This window comes from Trametes versicolor (assembly GCF_000271585.1).
Source record: "Trametes versicolor FP-101664 SS1 unplaced genomic scaffold TRAVEscaffold_15, whole genome shotgun sequence".
In the NCBI taxonomy this organism is placed as follows: domain Eukaryota; kingdom Fungi; phylum Basidiomycota; class Agaricomycetes; order Polyporales; family Polyporaceae; genus Trametes; species Trametes versicolor.
In genome coordinates this window covers 724,914-748,243 of record NW_007360335.1, presented here as the reverse complement: position 1 = coordinate 748,243, position 23,330 = coordinate 724,914, and the positions used below count along the sequence as shown (strand labels likewise).

Sequence of the window (23,330 nt, the reverse complement as noted above, 5' to 3'; positions counted from 1 at the left end):
GGAATCATCCAGCCCGGAACGGCTCCCTCGTCGTGCAAGTGCGTCCCACATCTCGGCAAGACCGGAACCGCTGGGGCTTCCCATGAGCGCACTCGCGCTAGACGCAAGACTACTGCTCAAAGTCGCGGACGCCTCGCGTGATCCGCGTCGCCACCACGCGTCCCGTGCTGGTGGGGATGATGCCTCCGACGAGTTTCGCTCGAATGGTACGGACAGGGAGTCCTGGCTCATGGTTCGGTGTCGCGGCGGAGTCGTAGCTGCATCGAGGAACTTGACACAGATAACGTCAGGCCCGGATGATGATAGGCCCGGTGTGGGCAGAGAGCGTGTGCGGCGAGAGGAACGAAGTGGCAGATCAAAATGGGTGCTGTCTCGGATAGCGAGCATGGTCGATAGAGGTGCTGAGAACGCCGCGTGGGTGTCCTGTGAACAAAGCTTTGAGTACAATGATCATTCGCGGAGCTATCGTGACGGCAAAGCCTCGAATAATCGTCGCCCCACAGTGACCACACACGCTGACCAGTGCGAGTCAAGCAATATGCGACGTTTGGGCCGCATATAGTCATGAAATAAACTCACATGTCGCTCCTTGCACAGGGAGAAGATACCCTGATGTACAACCGCCCACCTCTCTTTCCATTCAAGCGTGATTTTCTTCTTCCTGTCGCGCAGCAATGGGGATCTCGGGCTGACGTCCGGGATCTCATCGTCTGTCTGATGATCGCGTGGGATTCCAAGATCTCGGAGCGTAGAGTCCAAGGCATTCCCGACGACTCGGAGAGCCCACACTCTCGCCGCGAAGTACGGTGCAATGTATGCGTCCAGCGAGAATCGTGGCAGGGAGATGAAGGAGTGGGCCAGTGGGTGCAGCTCGAGCAGCTCGCCGGGGTGTATGTCATACCAGTCAAGGGAGAAGCGGTCCTCCAAAATCTGGGTCGTGGAGAAGGTGATAAGAACGCACCCCTCGACTTCTTGCGACGTACCGGAACTCTCGGGAGGAGGGAGCCGGGAGACAGTGTCTGATGTAGAGGAAGTTGACGGCCGGGTGTTGTACTTGTAGCGGTGCGCCTCGCTCAAGGCCTTGTTGACGTCCACCACCTCGTCGTCTTCTTCGTCGCTGTCAAGCTCTTCAGTTTCCTCTGCCGCTTCTGGTCCCTCCTCGCTCACAACCGAAGGCGTGTTCTCCGTCACTATCGGACGAGGTTTGCGGGGCGCAGCGAATGTGATGGGCGAGAGAGAGCGCCGACGGGTCTTATGGGGAGAAACAGGGATGGTACGCCGACTCTTCTCCACGGTTTTGCGCTCCCTTGAGAACCTCTGGACGAGAATTTGCTTGAGTTGAGAGACAGGCCACGATGGATCGACGTGCGTGACTAGCCACTGGTCGGTACAGACTATAGATTGGCATGTTGTTCGAGCGCTCAGTTGTTTTCAAGAACGTGTAGTGAGGCGCACCCATTCTGCAGGATATCCGCAATTGTGGGGGGTCCACCATGTCAGCCAGCAAGTCGGCGGTGAAGATGGCGGCAGGAAGCAAGCTTGATACGCGCGCCTGCGCGCGGCGCGTGCAGCCACATTGGTCACGATCACGTGAAGAGTGCCACGCGAGATCCACGCGAGCGCCGGCAACGGCCGCAGCCTCCAGCATGGATGTTGGCGCTCGCAGACCTTGCTCAGAGTCGACGTCCGTGCATGATAAGTACTTACGCTACGGCTCTTCCTCTCCCTCGACAAGCCGCATGCGGCGTATGAATCGTGAAATAATTAGGCTGAAATTATCTTTAAGGATTCATCGACTTTTCGTGCTGCCTGCAAGTGGATATATGGCCTTGTTAGACTAGAAGTTTCCTGATACGTGGCACCTCACGCGGGCCAAGATTCCAGGTAAAATATATGCAGACGATACGGTGAGCCGTGACTGCCAACTCATGCGTGTACGATGGTGACAAAGCTCACAAAGTCGCCCTTACAGGCGTAGAATCCCAGCGCGGTGAGCGCACGCCATGCGAAGCTGCGACTCGCTCTATTCGATGTCGGCGCACTTGCTAGTCGATGGAGGATGGAATTCTTCCTCTGTTGAGTAGGGTATCGCTTTCCGAACTTCGAAGAGCACTGTTGAAGCGTGGGCGGTCAGCAGGCCTCAACTCCATTACGCTCCAAGATCGCTCTCACGTTGGCGAAGGAAGCTCATTGAGAATGTGACGCTTCTCCTCTTCTCGACTTCCTCGGTCGGCCCAGCCGTAAACCCAGCCGGAGTTGAATTGCTCAGCAATCGTCAGCTGTCTCAATACATGCTTTGCATGCTGCCTCGTAGAGTTGAAGAGTACGTCGGTGCATTTGAGGGTGTCGTCGGGTCCCTCCTCTTCCCCTCCTACCCAACGTCTACAAGTCTGTCTCTCAACAATGACGCCCACGCCGCTGTCTCCGGCAAGCGAAAAGATAGAAGTGGATTCTATAGCTGTCGAGGACGTCCCACATCATTCGTCTAGTGATGATTGCTCCCTTGCTCTGACAGTAGAGGAAGAGAAACGACTATGGCGCAAGGTTGATATGCGGCTCATCCCTATATCAGTTCTGCTTTACCTGATGTCTTATCTCGACCGCGGTAACATCGGTTCGTCCCCACTATACAGCTATGCGGGCGAGCGGACCCTCATGCCTCAATATAGGAAATGCGAAGCTTGAAGGACTGCTCACGCAATTGGACCTTACCGGCCAACGGTATAACACGGCGCTGGTAAGACCTTTCAAACTCGCGGGGTTTATATTCCTGCGTGAGCTGATCGTGTTTATAGGCCATGTATTATCTAGTATGATCCTGTACAGTACTATATCAGTATTTACTTATTCATTTTTGTCTCTTCTAGTCTTATTGCATCTTCATCGTCCCAGCAAAGTGCGTATCCTCGATGTTCCCACTTCGTTCAAAACTCACTCCAAATCCACTCAGTCTGCTGCTCAAAAAGCTCAGGCCTTCGAGATGGCTTCCTGGCCTCACAGTACGTTGTTTTCTTTCTTGGTGGACTCCTGGTTCTCATCACGCCGTCCATACAGTTAGCATGGGGAATCGTGGCGTGAGTCGCTGCCCCCTTTACCACGTTCGCTTTCAATAGGTTCATTGATCACGCATACATCCAGCACTTGCATGGGTCTCGTGAAGAAGTACGTTCACCCAATTCCACTTTTGTATTCGCTGACTGGCGTTTAGCTACCCCCAGCTCGTTGCGGTGCGCGTATGCCTCGGCATCGCCGAGTCCGGAATGTCACCTGGGATCTACTATCTGTCAGTCTCGCCTTTCGCCCCTCCCCTACGTCTTACACTTCTTCTCATTCTCATTTTTCACGCTCGCAACCACGTAAAAGCCTGTCGCTATGGTATCCGAAGCACATGCTGCAATGGCGATTCGGGCTTTTCTGGGGCGGCGCAACCTGCTCAGGCGCCTTTTCTGGCCTGATAGCGTACGGTATCTCGTTCATGTCCGGCACCGACGGGCTGCTCGGGTGGTCTTGGATCTTCGTACGCTCCTGTGCTCTTCACTTTCATGTTACAGCGTGTTCACCTCGTATTGCCCAGATTGTCGAAGGCCTCGCGACAGTAGCCGTCGCGATCCTTGCGTTCTTTGGCAAGTGCCTTCAATTCCACACGCTCATTCAAAAGAATTCACAATGACCGCTTTGCAGTATTCGTTGATCTCCCCGACACCGCAACTTTCCTCACGCCAAAGGAACGTACTTTCTTGCTAGATCGACTGAGTACGCACGCTGCCCGATTTTCTACCAATATTTACTCAGCAGTGCATCGTCTCATCCTGCAGGAAGCGATTACTCAGGGGGAGGTGAAGAGGAGAAATTCGACCTACGAGAAGTTCCGAGAGCGATGCTCGACTGGAAGATTGTCGTCGCAGCCATCACCGATGTAACTATCTCCATGCCTCGTGCGTATCCCTCCCCCACAATATCTCTCGCGGTGTATGCTGATGTAGTGTCTCTCCTGCTGGCGCTGTTAGTATACGGCATCTCGGTATTCCTTCCGTGAGTACAGGGAGGATTCAACTGTTGTCTGCGGAAGCTGATATGGGTCGATAGATCAATCATTAACGGGTAAGTAGGCACGATGTCCTCTGTAGAATCGATTCAAAAGTTCCTCTGCGAGTACAGTTTCGGATTCGACACGGTCACATCTCAATTACTCACGGTACCACCTTACGTTCTGGCCAGTAAGACCTTCTCAGCATCGCGGAGACCATCACAAACTGACTGCCCCATAAGCCATCGTCGTTCTCATTTGTTCTATCTACTCCGACCGCATGAAGTTGCGCTCCCCATTCGTCTTTTCCGGCCTCGTACTTGCCCTAGTCGGCTATGGAATCAACGTCGCCGACGTCAGCATTGGGGTCAAGTACTTCGGGACGTACCTCGTCGTGGTCGGGGCGTATCTCAGCGCGCCGATGGAGCTGACGTGGTATGGATCCTATGTCGCGTTGTGCACGCGGACCATACGCTTATGGGCTCTTACAGGATTGGCAACAACTGCATCGGCCACTACAAGCGCGGTATTGGCCTCGGCATGACGGTCATGTTCGGAAATATCGGCGGGGTCATCGCGAGCAATGTTTATCGCATTCAGGACGCACCACGCTACACCCGTGGACGTAAGGCTTGTTCAGAGAGATGGGTTCATTCAGGAATGCTAACATCGAATATCTATTCTCAGACATCTTTGAGATGGCGTTCATCGCACTCGGCCTCGTTCTGGTGCCGCTCACCGCCCTCGCATATGTGCAAGGCAACAAGCGACGTGACGCTGCACAGCACGAACGGGAAGAGAAGAGCCTAGAGGTCCAGTACACGGAGGCGGAACTGCGAAAGATGGGGGACCGCGCGCCCGATTTCAGGTACACTTTGTAAGACACGTATTGAGCTATCCAGGGGCGCGTTACAATTCAACTACGGAAGTTCTCCCAACCTCAGGTGTAGCCATCCGGTGTGGGTCAATGCTGACGTAGGCTACATGATGATCAAGAGTACACGGAGGCACCCTCAGGAGGGAATTCTCAACGTCCAGTAGCCTAAGATTGTATTACCTTCTGACATTCACGTTGTGATTATCTCAACAAGATTGTTACAAATGAGTCTTGCTGCGAAGCGCTAGTCGTATCCCCCAGTAGAGAGCGATGGCGGCAAAGCATCCAAGCCCGCTCCACACCCGACGTTGATGTTGTCTGTGAGCTGGAGCTCGATGAGCGAGCCGCTAGTGAAGGCGTCCCAGTCGATAAAGCAGTTTGACTTCCACGGCTTGCCATCGATCTTCACGCTCTGAACACGCTTCATCAGTACAACTCATGCGAAGCGTATGTTGACCAACCTGTACAAAGACGTGTCCGCCAGTGCCGTTCTTCGGATTTCCGTGGAAACCATTCGCGCGAATTGTGGTCGTCGTGTTTAGCACCGGGTTTTGGAAAGAAATCTCGCGGAAGTAGGGCGAAGACAAAAGGAACTGCCGTGTGGCGGGGAGAGGATAGAGACCCGCCAGATAGAAGGCGACGTAGCTGCCCATGGCACCGGAGTCTGCGTAAGGCGACATCAGCAATCGCGTGTGGTGCAACGGTGTCGAAATCGTACCATCGTTACCCGGAAGGCCGTTTATGGAGGTGTTGTAGAACTCCGCGATGACTTGCCGAGAGCGTTGAGTACTTAGTCCCGGTCTGTTGGCGTAGTGGTACATGAACGGGATCTGTTGCGAGGGCTCGTCGGTAGAGTCGAAGTAACCCTGATGGTCGTCGTAAAACCTGCTGTATCTTCGCTGCCGGGAGTGGCTGCACTCACCTGGTTGAAGATGAAGTTCAATCGTGACACGAACTTCTCCTTCCCTCCCTGCAGAGCGATGAGCTTCGCGGTGTCGTGAGGCGCATATTGCGAGTACTACAGGATCGAATCGGATGAGATTGGCTTTATCACAGGAGAGATTGGTCAAGCGCCGCACCACTATCGGCGCGCCCTCGTAAAACCCATCGTGGTTTTGCGCATTTAGAAAGCATGTGGCCTGGATAGGATCGTGGATACTGCAGTGCCTCGGGTCGGTGAAGTTGAAGACGCCATTCGCGAAGCGAGGCTGTTGTTGCGAATTAGCCCGTATGATACGCGCGAGTTGTATGGAACTCGCCTGCATGAACCCCGCTATGTCTGTCTCCCCAGGGAATGTGACGTTCGGATTCCAAACGTTCGCGAAGTTCTCCGAACGCTGAGCGTACTAAAGAAGACATCGGACATCGAGCTTAAGTTCTGCGCTGCGCGGTGTGTCAAGATACGCTTACCTTCTTTCCATCAGCGGACTTCCCGAGAACCTTTGCGACTTGGGAGATAGAAAAGTCGTCGAAGGCGTACTGTGGGAGACCTTGGCTTGAACAGGCGAGCACCTGGCGCATATCCCGCAGTTGCTTACCTCCAGCGTTCGGGACACTTGTTTCGAGTTCGTGCCACTCCTCTCCCAGACATCGGAGGGAATATATCCTAGTGTTTTCCAGATGTTCACTTGCCGGCCCTGCAAATCCCAGTTCGGTGGCTGCAACTCTGCATCTGCAAGCAGAGCTTTGTAAAGCGCATCCGCAGAGACGCTAAGTTCCTTGGCGTGCTCGTGGAATCTATCGGCTTCCGGTTAAAACGAAGACCCCTACTGAACATCCCACATGAGACTCACTTGACGAAGAACTCTGCTAGGATTGGGTCGCCGTCTACGCAGGGTGCATGTTCAATATGAAGGCGACGCCAAAAGAGCCACACGAATACGCACTGCTTCCACCCTGGATATAGTGTTTTGCGGTGGCGCCGCGGCACTCGGGCAGCCAGCCTAGAACACGATGTCAATCAAGGAAGGAGAATAAGAACGAGAGGTGTACCTTCGTGTTGTTGGATGTTGATCATACCCCGCACGATCCTCGCGAAAGTTGCAGGATCATGAAGAGCCATGAACGAGTACAGTGTTCTATACGTGTCCCACTTGCGTCGAGATTATCAGTTCACTCTATGAGCCACGCCTAGATCAAGGCACTCACGTTGCAGTAAAAGGAGTCGTAGTAAGGCTCGGTAGAGTTCCAGAGAGGGTTCTCGCCAGTGTCTGATCAACAATTAATGACGCAGCAACACATTTGAAGGGGCGCACGTACAATCGGCCGGGGACAGGTGAGTTCTGTAGAAAGAGCTGTAGAAGAGGTCGACGATCTCGGGGTCCACATTGGTGGTGTCGACCTGGACGCGACCGAGGAGCTCGTTCCACTGTGTTCGAGACGCAGAGCGCACTCGTTCGAAATCGAAGTCGGGGATCTCATCCTCCGCATTCGCACAAGCTTGCTCGGAGGAGATAAAGGACACTCCGACCCGTGCCAGGATCGAAGTGGTACCTGCCAAACGATAGACGGTCGTTGGTCGAACTGCGGGGAAGCTACAGTCGGCACTCACTGTTCCCATTCGGAGCAAACGTGAAGAGTGCGCCGATTTGGTCGGTGAAGCCTGTGGGCATTCTGAGCAAGGACTACCAGTAAAAAAGAGACAAACGCACTCGTATACAACTGCGTAACCGTGACCGTTTGCTTCACAGGAAAGTCTGCTAGCCATGCGCCAAATTCAGTGGGTGCACCCTAGGGAGCACTGATAAGCATCTGCAAGCCCGATCAAAGCGCTCGAACTCACAAGCTCGTAGCCATCGCCCTTGAAGTCTACGCAAGTGAACGCACGATACCGTCCAGGTCCGAAGGATGCTTCGAAGTGAGCACCTCCTACATGCACGATGCATCAGATGGTACTAGCATCACGCATGCAGTGTCAAAGCACCAACCGGTAACACGCGCTGTGTCGGGGTCGAGGTCCATCTCGGGGTCCGTGCTACTCATCTGCCCATCGTTGGTAATATCGACCACCATGCGAGGGGTCTTCGTCCCTGCGGGGAATGTGTACCTAAGCTACGTTGAGAACATCGGCAATTGCGTACGAGAATTTAGACTTACCGGTGAATGGCAGCGCGACGTGTAGATGTCAACTCTACGCGGATCCCGGTGGACTGAAGGGATCATATGAGTGGATGCTAGTACAAGAGGAGTGGGAATGCTTACCAGGTTTGTCGAGAAGTATCCTGGTTCAGCCGCATCGTCGGGAGACCCTGAAGTGGCACAGCTTGTCACGCCACTTACGATACTGATAATCTACTCAACGAAACTCACCATCTGGCAAGACTTTCCTGAGCGCCTTACGCCCCGAGATCGACGTCTGGCATTCTTCGAAGGTGTTTCCGACCCCACATGAAGTGAAGGCCCACAGTTTGAACAGGGACAGCGGAACCGCCTATGTCTTCGAGTTCAGTATGCTACCCAGTTATGGTCTTGTAGGGGACTCACCCCTCCAGTGCCGTCGTCGTGCAATTGGGAGAAACCCGTCGCGTTGAAGATGGGGTTTGCGTCGTAACCGGCATGCTTTTCGAGGGGTTAAAACAAGTCCATACGAAGAACGCATGTCCTGGGAAACACAACATACGTTTCCGGGAGAGTCGGTGTCCATCCCGACCTTGACCATGCCATGGGGAATTGTCGCTCCTGTCTCCGCCGTCACAACCTGAGCTCACGCAAAACGGAGGCTTGCTTACCGGGGAAAGTATGCCCGCCGTTGGTCGTCCCGATGAAGAGATTGACATGACTTGCCGCATCGCGAATGAAATTTGCAGAAGCCGAAGGGGTCCCTACTGCAGCGGACGCCGTAACAGAGCTCGCCAAAGCTGCAGATGCATCAGCGTCCACCAGCGCAGCAGTTACCTGCGCGAACGCCGTCGCTAACCCGATGACCACGCGTAACGGCAGCATGACGGGCAGGCTGTAGGCCGCATCGCTGCCTCCCGCCGCCCAGATTTATACGCAGAGCCTTGAGAAAATGTGCCTCAGCAGAGGACGCAATCAGACGGCGCCGGGGTTCAGTTACGCTCTTCGCCTCAGTCGAGCCCGCAGAAGGCGTCCGTACTGAGGACAGCTGACCGACGACCATGCTCGTCGCGCGCCGCTGGCGGGGACGAATCTGATCAGGTAGCCGGGCACGATGCAAAGAACGGGGACCATGTGAGGCGTGTAAAACGTACGGTGAGGGCTCTGATAGGACACCCGGGCGGGCGGGCGTATGACGGGCCTGCTTTCATGGGGTCATGGACGATTCGCGCCGGGCGCGGCCCTGCGAGGAGCTTCTCTTGGGCACGTGTATAGGTGTTAGTGAGGATCAGAAGGTGCTGTGATTGACAAAGACAACCGGCCTCTGTCGCAGAAAGACGTGAGTATGCCAATTGTATGAGCGCGCGGCGCGGCGGAGACCTTTGCATAGAATAGGTTACGTACGGAAGGGATGCGGTACACAGAAAACTGCCCGTTCAATACGTCTCCGTTGCTGCGAACGCTGTCAGCATCCGTTACCTCCGGTCATCTACTACGGAGTAGTCATGTGTAGTGGAGATCTCGGCATCGAAGGCGCCTACGGTCAACTCCAGAAAGATCTATGCTGTACACTATCGTTCTACACATTACCGAACTCTACAGATCTTCTATTGGTACATGATATGCCTGTTCATCGATGCAACGTTAGCTACACACATACTGAAAATGCAACCAGACACCTACGCTGTATCGAACTGTTCCATAAGGTCCAGGACCTGCTCCAAGTGTGCGAACGTGAGCGGCTGCTGCCGTCCAATCGCGAGCGCGCCCGCCGTTTTGACGATGTTCTTTATCTGCCTTCCATTGACTTTCTTCTCGCCCAGGGAGCGCAGCTGCTCCTGCGTTATGCCGCCGTAAGGCACGTCGCCGTTGACCTTTTTGAGGAATGCGAGCCAGATATGACGCTTGGCATCAGGCGACAGATCCTGGTAGCGCAAGGAGACGTGGATGCGGGACTGGAATGCCTCGTCAAAGACGCGGACGCGGTTCGTGGTCAAGAACAGGATTCCACGGAAGTACCTGCGAGCGCGAAAAGTGTCAAGACACTTCTCGGTGAGTTCTACGCGTGAGCGCTTACTCTAGTTGGCGGAGGAAGACCGCGACCATAGCGTTGCGCTCGAGGTGCGCAAGAGTGCGCTCCTCCAGGAACACATCTGCCTCGTCGATGAGCACGACGGCACCCCAGACCGCAGCCACCTTCAGGATGGAGGTGAGGTTCTGGTCCAGGGCCTCAGCATGGGTGCCGAGGTCCGCTGCTCCCACAACATACAAGGGCTCTGGAGAATGAGTGGGAAGGAGACGGTGTGGATCCAGTTAGCGCTGTGCATGTGTCGAGAATAGCGCATGAGACTCACTTCGCACGTCTAAAGGGGTGATTGCGGCTCCGCTTAGCTCGGTGAGAGACACAAAGACGCAGGGACGTACATTCGCTCATCGCTTCTGCCGTCAGGCTCTTGCCTGTCCCTGGGTTGCCGAAGAGGTTGATGACGAGCCCGTGGCCCTTCCCGGACACGAAGTCGTCGAACTTGGCCGACGCGCCCGCGTTCTGCGACTCGACCAGCGTCTTGAGCACCGTCTTGTGCGCGGGCGGGATGACGAGCTGCTCGAACGCCTCGTCGTTCCACTCGAAGCGTTCGACCCGCTCCACAATAAACTCCACTACAACGCGGGTTAGCTCTTCGCGAACGCGTACGGCGAGGGCGACTACGGCGAGAACGATACTCACGCCACTGCTTGTCTGCGAATCCGAAGCCGTACACGATCGGCGACGTGAGGATGAGCTCCTCATCAGTCAGCTCGCGGGCATCCGGGTCCGCGCTCGACGTTGCCGCAGCTGCGCGCCGTGCGTGCCTATCGATGTCTTGCCCGGACAGTGTCTTCGACACACGGGGCAGCATCGGGTAGTTGGGCACCGTGTCCGCGAACGTCTCTGCGGGCCACCCACGCTCGTCAGTGCAGTCCCACAAAACACAGCCCTGGGACCGGAAACGGTGCTTTGCTCACTTCGGTCTATCATGATCCGAGAGTTAACCTGTCACGGCTTTAGCGTCAGGGTATCCGGCGACATGCACGGGGAATGTGAGGCTCACGCTAAATTTGATGTGCGAAGTCTCTTTGAACTTGAACGCGAGCCCACGGTACGCAACGTGGTGCATCCCGCCTGCGAACTCGGTCCACTTCTTCCCGCGCTTGATGAGGCGCTCCTTCAGGCCGTCAACACCCCCGAGCCCCGGGTAGTATTGGATAGGGTACGCGACAAGGCTCGAGATCTTCTTTGCGCCCTTGAAGCGCGGCACGTCTATGACTCTTCCCAGCCCCGCGTACCCGAACGTCGGGCACACGTCCTTCTTGGGCTGCGCCGACGAGCTGCTCCCAATGTCGCCTGCACTGTCCCCGTGGGCCTGGATGTCGACCTCGACGTACTCGACAACGAGACGCCAGAAGAACTGCATCTGCTGCTCCTGCGAGTTCTTCGACGTTAGCAGGCCGGTAGGGTCGTACGCTGCGGATACCGGTGCCTGCGAGTCTGCCTTTTGGCAGAGCTCAGCATGGACGAGGCGCAGCGCGCGAGGCTCCGAGGTGATGGGGCAAAGCGCATAGAGTGTCGTCTTGCCCGGGACAAAGAGCGACCAGAGCAGCTCGAACGTGATCTGACCATGTTCCAGGAGCGAGGAAAGCGTGTCTAGCGTATTGCCATAGGTCTCTTTGAGGTATGTGAGCAGGTGGTTGAGGTGCTCGTGCGTGAGGCGGAGTGCCGACTCCTCGGGTTCGTCTTTGACTTGGGCGGCGAGCTCGTCTGCGCGCGCCTGTAGCTCCGGGTACCAGGACAACAGTGTCTGCGGATCAATCTAAGGGGGAGATTAGCTTTAGTCTCCCACGGACGAGCGCGCGGAAAAAACTTACGCGGAGCGGTTTGGCAGTCCAGGAGATGCCCTGCACATCGCCTAGTACCTCCTTCCCGACCTTGACGAGTTCCGGGCTATTGATCTGCAGAGAGGTGGTGACATTGAAGGTGTTCGCCTTCCCGTCCTGGCTGTAGTTGAACTTCCGGATGACCGTGAACGCGAACACGGAGTACTTGGCGCCGTCGTTCTTCGTTGCTTTGTCTTCCTCCGTCGGCGCCGGAGCGGGCTTGATGATCCACTGATTCTTGAAGGAGTCATGGATCTCATGCAGATACTTCACCTCGAGCACGCTGCCGGGCGGACCTTGCGGGACCTCCTCCTCCGCCACCGGCGCTTCATCCTTTGTCGGGTCGAACTCGACGACGTCGCCGGCGAGCGCGGGCATTGCGAAACCGGGGGAGCCGTCGTCGTTGACGAGCCCGCCAGCTGAGTGTCCGAACATCTGGTTAACGACCGCCCGCGGGAGTGGCACTCCGGCTTGCGAACACGCAGGAGCTGCAGCGCATGGAGACGCTAACGATTGAGCAGATATGAGCACTCACGGGTGACGAAACGGTGGTGGTGGACGGCGCGTGCTTTGCCTCTGAGCATCATGGCGGATTGGTGGCGTTCGCGCTTGAGGAGGACGTGGTCGAGAACAAGGGAGGGAAGGGTGTCCGCGGAAGGTTATGTATGTGGAATCCAAGGACGCGCTGGAGTGATAGATGAGCCTCGTGCGCGCGTCGTGCTGCAGCGCGCCCAGATCCAATCGTTCCCGAAGAATCTTGATCGCTGGGCCGTCCACCGCAGTCGACCGCAGAACGCGGTGAACACGATGAAAATGGAGTCTACCCTTTCAGCGGCTCCGCAAGACACCGGTAGTGACTCTCCGGACTGGTCTCACTTCGGCAGCGTTCACAAGGGTGAATTGACTCACAACACCCTTCAGACAACGTTTGCAACACATGTACTGCCCTGCCACCCTAAAAGCCGCTGATAGACGGAGGCCGGGATGACTCTTTGCGGACGTACTGATGAATTTGCCTCGTGCGGGCAAAGAAGCGGATTCACGACCACACTCCACGCGTTCTACGCTTCCTTGTCTGGGAGAATTTGGAAGCGTGTTCGAACACATTTCAGGGCGAGCAGACTGTAGTAGAAGCTGCGATGACTCTGCGTGAGTGGATAGGCATGAGTAGCTGTAAAGATTCTCGTTGCGTAAAACGCACCAGAACGCAACAAGTACCGTGAGTAACGGACCAGTCATAACGCACAAAAAAGGCTGCCTCTTGCACGTTGAAGCTCACATACATATATTTTGAATCATCACTCGCGTGAAGACGACACTCGGGGCCACCACTGCATGCTAGTACCATGTCAAAGGACTCACCTGGTGCAAAACGGAATAGGGGAAAGTCGCGAACCAGTCTCCGTCGGGGACCCCTTCGACTTCAGACTCACTATTCTCCTGGGCAGTACTGTGTACAACGAGATGTTCCAAGCTTTCACAATCGCGTGGATATCGAGAAGAAAGCAAGTTGGCCCCGAGGTCCGCGTACACTCAGAATAGACTGGCGATGGTGTTGGCGAAGGAGCAACGAAGACTCGAACTCGGAGTCGAGGCGCGCGCGCAATGTATTAAGCGCCCTGACTCCCTTTCGGCCCGTTTTTGCCGCTTCCTCATTTAGCGCTCGGTCGGGTTGGGCGTCCTCTCCGAATCGCCCAACCGGGACCAGTCCTTTTTCGCTCCCACCTCTATGGCCCAACGAATCCGCGAAAGCTCGGGAAAAAATAGGTCTGAGCTTGCTACTGCGACCGCTGAGCACTGAGGTACGACTCGAGTCTCTTCGACTCTCGAGTCCGTCGGGCTGCTGATAGTGTCTCCCGCTGTCTCCATTTGATCCTGCAGTCACGGGTCTGCAGCCAAGACGCTACTTTGTTGCCCTAAAACAAGCTCAGGTGTCCTAGGGATGCCCTTATCCCCGGAAAATACCTCTCACTCAAGTCCGCGGCACACGACGTTGAGCGTAGATACCACCAACGCTATCCGAAGCTCTCCTCGCGCGACGTCGACACGACCCCAAAGGCCACACCATCTTTCCCCACAGCAGGCGATCACTCCGCCGCATCGTCCCCGGATTTAGCTGGCGGCCCATGGGAATACTGTCTACTGTCACACACGATGCTCACATGAGAACACCGCAGTGTTTTGGCGCGCAGGCGTCCCTGCCCTTCCCTGCTGTGCTACTTTTAGGCGTCCAGATAAGTGGCTGCCGTCACCGAGGGTGTTTGTACGCTTCCCAACGTGACCCGCCGCTAGCCCCAACTTCCCGGACCACCGGGTGCCTTGGTATAGCGTGTGTATGAGACATGGATTGCCGACACGCTCGACAGGCTTATAAGCCTGGCATGGACACCCTGTCCACGGCGCCGTACTCGCACCCCACCTGCTGCGAGCGCGCACATCTCCCCTTGACGTCTTTGCGGTTCTAACTCTCACGACATCTACGTCCTTCTTTCCTTGAACGCGTCGAAAGGTGCAGCAATGGCCTCGACAGAACGCGTCGCGCGGAGTGGGAGCATCGAGAAGAACGCGGCGGAGTCGGTGGAGGAGGATGTGTCGGTGAAGCCTGTCATCGCGTACGGTGGAGAAGAGACCCTCCCGCCCCCGCCGGAGCTCAACGCCGAGCAGCAGAAAGCGCTGTACCGCAAGATCGATTTGCGGCTCATGCCCATCCTTACGCTCATGTATCTCTGCTCGTTCCTGGACCGGGGTAACATTGGTGAGCAACACTTCAATGATCTCGCGCGGGCCTATGTTGATCTGCCGCTCCAGGAAACGCGAAGCTGCAGGGTCTTACGACGCAGCTCAACTTGACGGGGAACAAGTACAACATCGCACTGGTGAGCCCCCACCCCATGCTTCCTGGTGTTTGATACGCGGACCTAGAGTGCTCACGTCCATCCTCTAGACGATGTACTTCGTCGTAAGTTTGATGATCGCTGTCATGACTCGCTCAGAAACTCAAACCTTCAACAGCCATATTGCCTGTTTGAATGCCCAGCGAAGTAAATCAGATTCGACGCACGTGCATCAGTCTCCGTTACTGACGACTGGTTCATAGCCTGGTCTTGAAGAAGTTCCGACCATCAAGGTGGCTTCCCGGAATTACGGTACGTGGTTTAACAGACTACATGCTGCCAGCGAACTTACCCCCGATGCAATTAGCTCGCTTGGGGAGTTATCATGTGAGTGACGCGTATACTCCGTTGGCGTCCGGCGCATACTGAGCACGGACGTAGGACGCTGATGGGTCTCGTCAAGACGTACGTCGAACTGGCCCGTTGCTGAATGTCTGCGTATGCTCACCTCCAACATCTATAGCTACCCTCAGCTTGTAGGAGTACGAATCCTGCTCGGAATCGCAGAGGCCGGTCTCTTCCCCGGAGTTGTTTATTAGTATGTACTCTCGCCTGCAATGCATCGTCCCACTACTAACGGCTCAACCTGTACTTGTCAGCCTTACCCTGTGGTACCCGCGGCACATGATTCAATTCCGTATCGGGATCTTCTTCGGCGGTGCAACGCTCGCAGGGGCGTTCTCGGGGCTCCTCGCATTCGGCATTTCGTTCATGGCTGGGACCGCGGGCTTGCTGGGGTGGTCGTGGATCTTCGTACGTCTCGCGCTGCTTCCGGGGCCAAGGGTGCAAGCTCTAATCAGCGCGGCAGATTATTGAGGGTCTGCTGACAGTCGTGGTCGGGGCTATCTCGTTCTTCAGTGCGTGTTTTTAAGCGTGTATACTTGCCTATAGCGTTAACCGCAAATCTACCTGCAGTTCTTGTCGACTTCCCGCACACTGCCGCGTTCCTCACCCCGGAAGAGCGCGCGTACGTGATTCACCGCAAAAGTGCGTCTTTCATCCCCGCTCGACGCGTGCACGCGCGCTGATATTTCTGTTTACTTAGAGTACGACAACTCGTCTGTCGGCGAGGAAGAGCACTTCGAAATACGCCACATTTGGGAGACGATCACCGACTGGCAGGTGTACATGCACATCCTGATCTACATGTCGATCATCGCACCTCGTGCGTACATTCAATACTGTCGCTGACGGACCTCTGCTAAAAGAGTGTTCTCTGTGCAGTGTACGGTATCTCGCTGTTCTTGCCGTAAGTGCTACTTCCGTGTGTACGATCGTCGAGCTGCGCTGACGTAAACGTGCAGGTCCATCATCAACGGGTATGTTGTAGTCCGAGTCGACGAGGGTAGCTTCTAACTTCTCGACGACAGCTTCGGCTTCACCACTGCCATCTCGCAGCTCCTCACCGTACCGCCCTACGTCTTTGCGAGTACGTCGTTCTCAGTGTTCTTCTTCATCGTGCAGTAACCAGTCAACCTGACGCGCGCTGCGTCCACAGCTATCACCTTGCTCGTGTGGGCCGTCTGGTCCGACCGCATCAAGACACGGTACCCGTTCGTGCTCGCCGGCCTCACGTTCTGCCTCGTCGGCTTCGTGATCAACATCTGCGACGTGCCGATCGGCGCGAAGTACTTCGGCACCTTCCTCATCGTTGCGGGCTCATACGCCGGCTTCCCCGGTGTCGTCGCGTGGTGCGTACATCCTTTCTTCATCCGCACTCCCCCTTCGACTTGTGAGACTGACAACTGCGCAGGCTGGGAAACAATCTCGCAGGGCACTACAAGCGCGGCGTGGGCATGGCGCTGCACATCGGCATCGGGAACTTTGGGGGCGCGATCGCGAGCAACATCTACCGCACCCAGGACGCTCCGCGCTACATCCTCGGACGTAAGCCCTTCATCCGCCCTTCTTTCCCCTTTACAGCATGACTGACCTACGGGACGCGCAGACGGTATTGAGCTCATGTTCGTCGGGATTGGGTTCATCGCTGTGCCGATCACGGTGCTCGCGTACAAGCGCATTAATGCGCGTCGCGAGGCGTTGGTGCGCGACGCGACCGAGAAGGGCATTACGCGCTACACCCCGGAAGAACTAAGGCGCATGGGCGACCGTGCGCCTGACTTCCGGTACACGCTCTGAGGCTCTGCGCGTTCGCACATTGGGGGAACGCAGATGCTGATGTGGGTGCCGTGCGGGTTTACGCCCATGGCCTTGCTGATTTTTGGCGTGTATTCACTCCTTGTGTACGTGTACCAAATTTTTTGTAACGATAGAAGTGTTGTCATGACTCAGTATACGGAGTGCACTGCTGGTTAAAACTATAGAGCGTACCACAGGTGGACGTAGACCATTGCTCTTATTATTCTCTGACTCCAGTAGGTAAAGTAACCGTTCCGAATCGAAACACCAAAGGTCTTAACCAGCAAACTTCGGACTGGCCGGCCGGGTTTGCCGGACGCTCCCCTCCTTCGGTGATGTACGGCCGGCATGCCACGTGTGCCGCCGGCATGAAGGAGCTGACTGTGAGCGCCCAACAACTCTTGCACCGACCCAACATCGACCACTGCCCGGGGCTACCCATTCTTCTGCGCACTATTCTCATCTTCTGAGCTTGCTGGATGAGCGTGTTACCAGAGTGTTAATGCGCTTCACACTGCGAATCATGTCCAACGAGCTTCCTAGCGTGTGATCGTTCCATAGCATCTCCATGCGTCATCGTTTCCCACTAAGTACTCACCCTTCAATATTGCAGTCACCACAGCAAGCTTAGAGCTTGTTTCTGGCCCTAAGGATGCATATGATGTCGTATATTGTTTGTATCCATGCAAATGTGCCAATGATTCCTCCGGGATCGCGGATGCACACTTTGCGAAGCCTCCGCATTGTCGGCACTTGCTCAAAACGGCTTCCTCTGGGGTTCTACGGTCATGGTGTGTCTCTGCTTTTACGTGCTAGACTTGATTGCTGATCGTCTCGACACTTCTCATAGGCATTCCATCAGTATCGCATTAGACGATTTCTCTGTCTGACCTTCAGGAATTCTGACATGCCGCTTATGAGGTCCGAGTCAACAAGCTGTCTTCTGCCGACGGCAGCAGCTCCTCGCTGAAACTCTGTCAGGTATGCCGAAAGCCAGACGTTGAGGTCCACTATATCACTGGACAGTCGTTCATACATATGTCTCTTCCAGGATAGGCTATTCACGCTCTCAGCCTGTTCTGGAGGTGACAATTGTACATTTCGACAGTCACGAGCGGGCATCAGGCGGGGCGCTCGTACAGTCGAGTGACGAAACCTAGCGCATGGCCACGCGGCTTCTTGACTTCTCATCCTCCGCTTCTGCCCAATAATCTCCATGAAAGCGCACGAACACGGCCGTAACGTGCTCACGGGACGCCTACACAACAATGACATCAAGCCGCCCAGCAGAAGTCACCGTTACCGGGTGGGCCGACGTCCGCGCCCGGGCGCATTCGCTGAATCCCTCGGCATTCTCGATGTGTCGTGCTCACTGCAACCGCCGTGGCCGCCGTTCTGCGACCGCTTCCATCTGCAGGGGCAAGGGCTCGAAGTGGGCGGATGACGTTGCGCCCGGCGGCGAAGACGCGATCATGGGTTCCCCGACCATATGCGCCAGCGGCAGGCGGACCACCTAGTTGCATCCCTTCGGTCTCCGTGCTGGCCTCACTTTGGCCTCGTACGTGACCCTGCGGCGTGAACATCCCCCGCGTAGCGCGAACGATGTGTATATAAGACCGCGCCGTCGCTCTCCCAGTGGTCAACGGCTCGGAGAAACTAGCTTCCCATGGTCCGCTCTCTCACATCTCTCGTCACCCTTGCGGGTTTTGCTTGGGTCGCTAGCCCTGTTGTAGCTGTATCGCGGCCTGGCGTTGATGCACGGACGAGGAGAAGGGCAGACGTGCCAATTACAGACCCTGCAAGCCATGTCAACCTGTTCATAGGCACGACTAGCTCCGGACATGCCTTCCCAGGTATTTACCATACTATCAGCGCAGTCTTTGGTTTACCAGCTGAAATACTCGTCGGCATAGGTGTGACGCTACCGCACGGGATGGTGAAAGTTGGGATCGATACGGACTCTCCAGATAATGTACGTAAAGCCACCTGTCCGTCACCTTCCATAGTCCTGAACACTCTTCATAGCACGCAGGTTACGACTCCAACCCATCGTTCTCGGTGACAGGAATTTCCCAACTTCATGACGACGGTACCGGAGGGGTGAGTGACCTCAGAGCCTATCGTATGTCCACTACGCCTGACTTCGCTGCCGTAGTCTGTCCCCCTATCGATCTTCAAATTATTTCCGATGGCATCAGGTCATTGTGAAGCCGGCAACGTACTCGAAACCTGCGATTGCGACATTAACTCGCGCAAGCGGCCGCGAAAAACGCTCGCGGATGGTACGTACCATACTAGGCTTCAAATGAGTACGGCGTAGACATCTTCAACAGGATCTCCTGACGACGTTGCGGAGCCCGGTTACTTCGCGTCCAACCTGGTCGGTATCTCCGACTGATATGATGAATATGCACTCATGATGGACGTGTAGACCACTGATGTCCGCATCGAGCTTACCGCAACCCGCCGTGCCGCCCTGCATCGGTTGGTTCTCATTTTGAAATGCTTTCGGGTACATAGGCTGAACTGGGCATCACCATTAGGTACACCTTCCCACCCGGTACAGCCATTCCGCGGATGGTGGTCGATGTGACAAACGACGGGCAATCGAGTAACTCGAATCCGATCGTGCATATCGACAAGGATACCGGCCGTGTAACTGGTAAGCACACTAAGATTCACTGCGAGGTCTGAGCCAGAACATATTGTTGATGTTGGTACGCCTTGTAGCTGGCTCGACGTTTGCTGCAAGCTTTGGACCCGGCACATACCGCGCTTTCCAGTGCGTGGACTTCAAGGGTGTCGGTTTCGACTTGGTACGTCATATCTCCTTGTCATACGGCGAACACATGTTAACGTCGCTATGGCTTACAGGGAAGCCCAGTCGAATTTGGCACGTATTTAGGCAACTCTCCCATCCGAGGCCTTGTCGATGGCATTCAGGAATACACAGGTGCGCGTGCCGTTACATCCAAGATAACTTACGCTGAGGCACCTTGGACGTAGGCTACCGAAGCGAACTAGGAGCACTTTTAGGCTTCAAGACAAACGGGGACGGTTGGTTTTCCTCACATTTCTATGCTGATTCTCGGATTCACACCTCTGTCAGGCCCGACAACGATATTTGCGCGCGTGGGCATGTCCTTCATCTCGACCGATCAGGCATGCCAGAACGCCGAGTCCGAGATTCCTACATTCGACTTCGAGGGGACGCGTGCCGCCGTACGCGCAGAATGGAACGAGCTCCTGGGTCGCGTCCAAGTCGAGACTCATGGAGTGGATGACGACACGGTCGAGCTGTTCTACTCATCCCTGTACCGGACGCACATATCGCCTGCAGACTGTGAGAGCTCTCATCGTGCGCTGCATATAAGGCTATACACAGCAGCTAAACCTCCGAACAGACACGGGCGAAAACCCGTTGTGGCAGTCCGATGAGCCGTACTACGATTCGTTCTACTGCAACGTAAGCGAGAACAGTGATACTTCAGGTGGATCCTGCTGATGAGACACGCTTGGCCTGGAAAGTGGGACACGTTCCGTACGCTATACCCACTGATGTCTCTGCACGACCCCGAGAACTTTGCACGCATCGTGCGCGGCATGATCAATATTCAGCAACATGAGGGTACGTATTCTACCTGAACATGTAAACTAGGTGTCACTAACTAACTATGTCGCGCCCAGGCTGGCTCCCGGAGTGCCGCGGCGCAACTGCAAAACAGTGGATGCAAGGAGGCAGTGGTAATCACGTTTCTGTCTCGACGTCCCCATCTGTTTCTCACTCGACATAGATGGCGATCCTATCCTTGGGGAGTTCTTTGTCAAGTGAGTCTGATTGGCTGCATACCTCGACTGGAACTCCACTGATCCATGCCCTTAGGTTTGCTGAACAGGCAGCGTCACTCCAAGTCCCCGCCGATGCGTTGTACAATGCTCTACTCGCCGACGCGGAAGACCAGCCTCCAAACTGGAACCTGCAGGGTCGGCAGATCAACGCGTGGAAGCAATTCGGGTACATTCCTCAGGACCTGGTAGAACCCGGTGGTGCAAACACGAAGCAAGTGTCGAGGGCGCTCGAGGTACGTGATGCGGTGGTTTTATTGCAGATAACATTCAACCTCTGACGATGCATCTGAAGTATGCGTTTGGCGACTTCGCGATCTCACAGGTTGCGAAAGCGCTAAACAAGACAGCCGATGGGCAGAAGGTTGGTGCGCTACGAACGAACCAGAAGGTGTTGCTCATAAACCCTCGTCACAGTATGCGAAGCGCGCGGGAAACTTCGCCAATGTCTGGAACGCTAACGTCTCTGTACCTGGAAATGACTCGATTGTTGGCATGGTGCAGGTATGTGGAACATTGCTGTTGGGTTCCCCTAGTATCAAAATCTCATCAACTATATGGACAACGCAGCCGCGCTTTGTGAACGGGAGCTTTGGCTTCACGGACCCGCGGCACTGTAGCCCGAACGACCCGACCGGCTCGACCTGCTTCTTGTTCAACCAGAACTTTGACGGGTTCTACGAGTCGTCTCCCATCGTAGTGCGTATTGTATTCAAATTGAACATTATTGCAGCAACTTGACATGTCCACACAGTACTCGCAATTCGTGCCCCAAGACACGGCGAAGCTGATCGAACTGCAAGGAGGCCCCGAGAAGTTCGTCGCTCGTTTGGACTTCATCTTTGACCAGGTACGTCTACGCTGTGAATACGACTTTCTGGGGAAGTATCGCTGACGATCGTGCATGTAGAACTTCTTCGATTCGACGGACGAGCCCTCACAGCAGATTCCGTTTATGTACCACTACGCGAACAAGCCCGGCCACAGCACGCAGCGCTCGCGACAGGTGCTCGCACAGCACTTCAGCACCGCGACGAATGGGCTTCCGGGTAACGATGGTACATCTCTCTCAGGCTCTACTCTGGCTATTGCATATTATCATGATACTTACTGAGGCATACCAGACTCTGGTGCAATGGCCAGCTATGTCGCGTTCTTCCTCGCGGGTCTCTACCCCGTGCCTGCGACCAAGCAGTATCTGCTCTCGTCCCCTTTCTTCCCACAGATCTCGTTCTTCAACCCCGCTTTCAACTCTACTACCACGATCATCACAAAGAACTTTGTCGGAAACCCTGGAGATGGCACCGGAGGCACCGTCTTCGTGCAGGCAAGTCCGCCGCCCAAGTGTGTCATCGAGCTTGACAGTTGATGATCATATACTTGATGCAGAACGTGACAATTGACGGGCAGCCGGCGAAGTCAAACTGTTTTCTGGAGTGGGACGTCTTCCAGCGGGGCGCCACTGTCGAGCTCACGCTCACGGACGACATCGAGGTATCGTGTGGGAACGGCACCGATGCACTCCCGCCGTCGCTCTCTACCGGAGGGTTCGACGTCTGAGTACACAGTGCCCCGAGAGGCTGTGGACATCGTAGCGATCCCGAACGAGGTATCATGACGTGTTATACAAGGGGACGTCGCATTCTGTATCCTCGCTTTACTGTATTATATGTATTTGCCTCAATAGCTCCAGGACTATATCGGCCGATGTTCACGAGACATGGCACAAAAGCACGCAAGCTTATTAGCTCGACCTCAAGAAATACGCAGTACATAATATACTAACTACTCATCAGACTTCGCAGTCTCATTTCCCTCCCCTATCATCATCGGCGAATACACGCCACCCTGGACCGAGCGGGGCTGCAGTCTCGTTTGCTACACACTTGAGGGTGAACGGCGATGCTCCGCACGCCAGGTCCGATTCCACAGGAAGTGACCCAGATATCACACAAATTTATGTTATTTGTTTGACTTACTACAAAACAACGCTCAGCTGAACAGGACAGGATTGTAATCGGGGACATAGGTATGGGCAGCATGCGGTGACATTTTTTGCAGCCTCATACACCAGATGAGCGGGGTCGGTCCCCAGCTAAGATTCCTAAGATAGATGATCTGCAAACGGTCTACTAAGCGCCAGCGGCCAAGGCGTGAACCTTGTTCCATGTAGGAAGGCGCGACGAGAGCGATGCGTGCGGTGCCCAGGCGTGTCTACACCGATGCCGCCCACAAAGCATCATGACCATTTCTGTTCGTAGGGCGCTGGGACGCCCTACGGGCAGATCTCTTTCTGCGCAGGTCTGCGCTCTGGGATCTTGCGAGAGAACTGGTGGATCGGGATCAAGAGGCGACTGTGCACCCCGCATACGTTAGCGTATAGATCACGGCGTGCACACCACGTCAGTAGTTGCAGAAAACTCCGCACCTTTACGAGCTGCACTCTCCAGGCTGCACTAGCGGTGTTTTGAATGCGGCCGGAACATGTGTCTTAACGAATTTGACATACACTCCCACCAGCGGCAGGAGACGGCGAAGAATATACTTAGAGGTGCCTGTACCAGATGTTGCGGTGAGC

The 23,330-nt window shown here is 55.4% G+C and overlaps 6 protein-coding genes across 6 annotated transcripts; 3 read left to right on the top strand and 3 right to left on the bottom strand.

The window, feature by feature from the left end:
* Positions 1–109: 109 nt before the first annotated feature.
* On the bottom strand, positions 110–1,648 carry TRAVEDRAFT_54106 (uncharacterized protein; the record flags this gene model as incomplete). Its single annotated transcript, XM_008047017.1, has 3 exons — positions 110–257; positions 629–1,394; positions 1,456–1,648. The coding sequence occupies 3 exons, from the start codon at positions 1,646–1,648 to the stop codon at positions 110–112; spliced, it is 1,107 nt and encodes a 368-aa protein (XP_008045208.1).
* A 755-nt stretch (positions 1,649–2,403) lies between these two features.
* On the top strand, positions 2,404–4,908 carry TRAVEDRAFT_136512 (MFS general substrate transporter; the record flags this gene model as incomplete). The annotated part of the gene is made up of 15 exons (XM_008047016.1): positions 2,404–2,605; positions 2,670–2,760; positions 2,951–2,999; positions 3,055–3,074; positions 3,139–3,162; positions 3,209–3,283; positions 3,364–3,517; positions 3,575–3,615; positions 3,659–3,753; positions 3,816–3,935; positions 4,008–4,032; positions 4,159–4,217; positions 4,270–4,462; positions 4,519–4,652; positions 4,715–4,908. 15 exons carry the CDS (start codon positions 2,404–2,406, stop codon positions 4,906–4,908), a joined length of 1,476 nt encoding a protein of 491 aa, XP_008045207.1.
* Positions 4,909–5,148: 240 nt separating this feature from the next.
* TRAVEDRAFT_40820 (glycoside hydrolase family 92 protein) lies at positions 5,149–8,846 on the bottom strand (the record flags this gene model as incomplete). The annotated part of the gene is made up of 23 exons (XM_008046842.1): positions 5,149–5,316; positions 5,366–5,568; positions 5,623–5,770; positions 5,827–5,922; positions 5,984–6,112; positions 6,164–6,250; positions 6,315–6,383; positions 6,443–6,641; positions 6,698–6,731; positions 6,791–6,847; positions 6,897–6,996; positions 7,053–7,114; positions 7,164–7,397; positions 7,456–7,506; positions 7,556–7,634; positions 7,687–7,772; positions 7,832–7,950; positions 8,001–8,053; positions 8,106–8,152; positions 8,214–8,334; positions 8,388–8,462; positions 8,524–8,582; positions 8,633–8,846. 23 exons carry the CDS (start codon positions 8,844–8,846, stop codon positions 5,149–5,151), a joined length of 2,490 nt encoding a protein of 829 aa, XP_008045033.1.
* A 722-nt stretch (positions 8,847–9,568) lies between these two features.
* On the bottom strand, positions 9,569–12,308 carry TRAVEDRAFT_54102 (P-loop containing nucleoside triphosphate hydrolase protein; the record flags this gene model as incomplete). The annotated part of the gene is made up of 9 exons (XM_008047015.1): positions 9,569–9,587; positions 9,645–9,980; positions 10,039–10,237; positions 10,316–10,324; positions 10,386–10,619; positions 10,687–10,890; positions 10,965–10,992; positions 11,051–11,809; positions 11,865–12,308. The coding sequence occupies 9 exons, from the start codon at positions 12,306–12,308 to the stop codon at positions 9,569–9,571; spliced, it is 2,232 nt and encodes a 743-aa protein (XP_008045206.1).
* A 2,082-nt stretch (positions 12,309–14,390) lies between these two features.
* Positions 14,391–16,906, top strand: TRAVEDRAFT_40818 (MFS general substrate transporter; the record flags this gene model as incomplete). Its single annotated transcript, XM_008046841.1, has 17 exons — positions 14,391–14,628; positions 14,682–14,749; positions 14,818–14,832; positions 14,886–14,914; positions 14,971–15,019; positions 15,075–15,094; positions 15,149–15,172; positions 15,231–15,305; positions 15,367–15,520; positions 15,576–15,624; positions 15,683–15,754; positions 15,813–15,932; positions 15,992–16,016; positions 16,138–16,196; positions 16,266–16,458; positions 16,521–16,654; positions 16,716–16,906. The coding sequence occupies 17 exons, from the start codon at positions 14,391–14,393 to the stop codon at positions 16,904–16,906; spliced, it is 1,515 nt and encodes a 504-aa protein (XP_008045032.1).
* A 1,666-nt stretch (positions 16,907–18,572) lies between these two features.
* TRAVEDRAFT_75494 (glycoside hydrolase family 92 protein) lies at positions 18,573–22,375 on the top strand (the record flags this gene model as incomplete). Its single annotated transcript, XM_008047014.1, has 23 exons — positions 18,573–18,759; positions 18,820–18,878; positions 18,932–19,006; positions 19,062–19,188; positions 19,240–19,286; positions 19,338–19,390; positions 19,450–19,568; positions 19,637–19,722; positions 19,781–19,859; positions 19,913–19,963; positions 20,016–20,249; positions 20,311–20,372; positions 20,435–20,534; positions 20,594–20,650; positions 20,701–20,734; positions 20,790–20,988; positions 21,048–21,116; positions 21,170–21,256; positions 21,323–21,451; positions 21,507–21,602; positions 21,663–21,810; positions 21,877–22,079; positions 22,142–22,375. The coding sequence occupies 23 exons, from the start codon at positions 18,573–18,575 to the stop codon at positions 22,310–22,312; spliced, it is 2,472 nt and encodes an 823-aa protein (XP_008045205.1). The 3' UTR covers positions 22,313–22,375.
* Between the last annotated feature and the right edge of the window lie 955 nt (positions 22,376–23,330).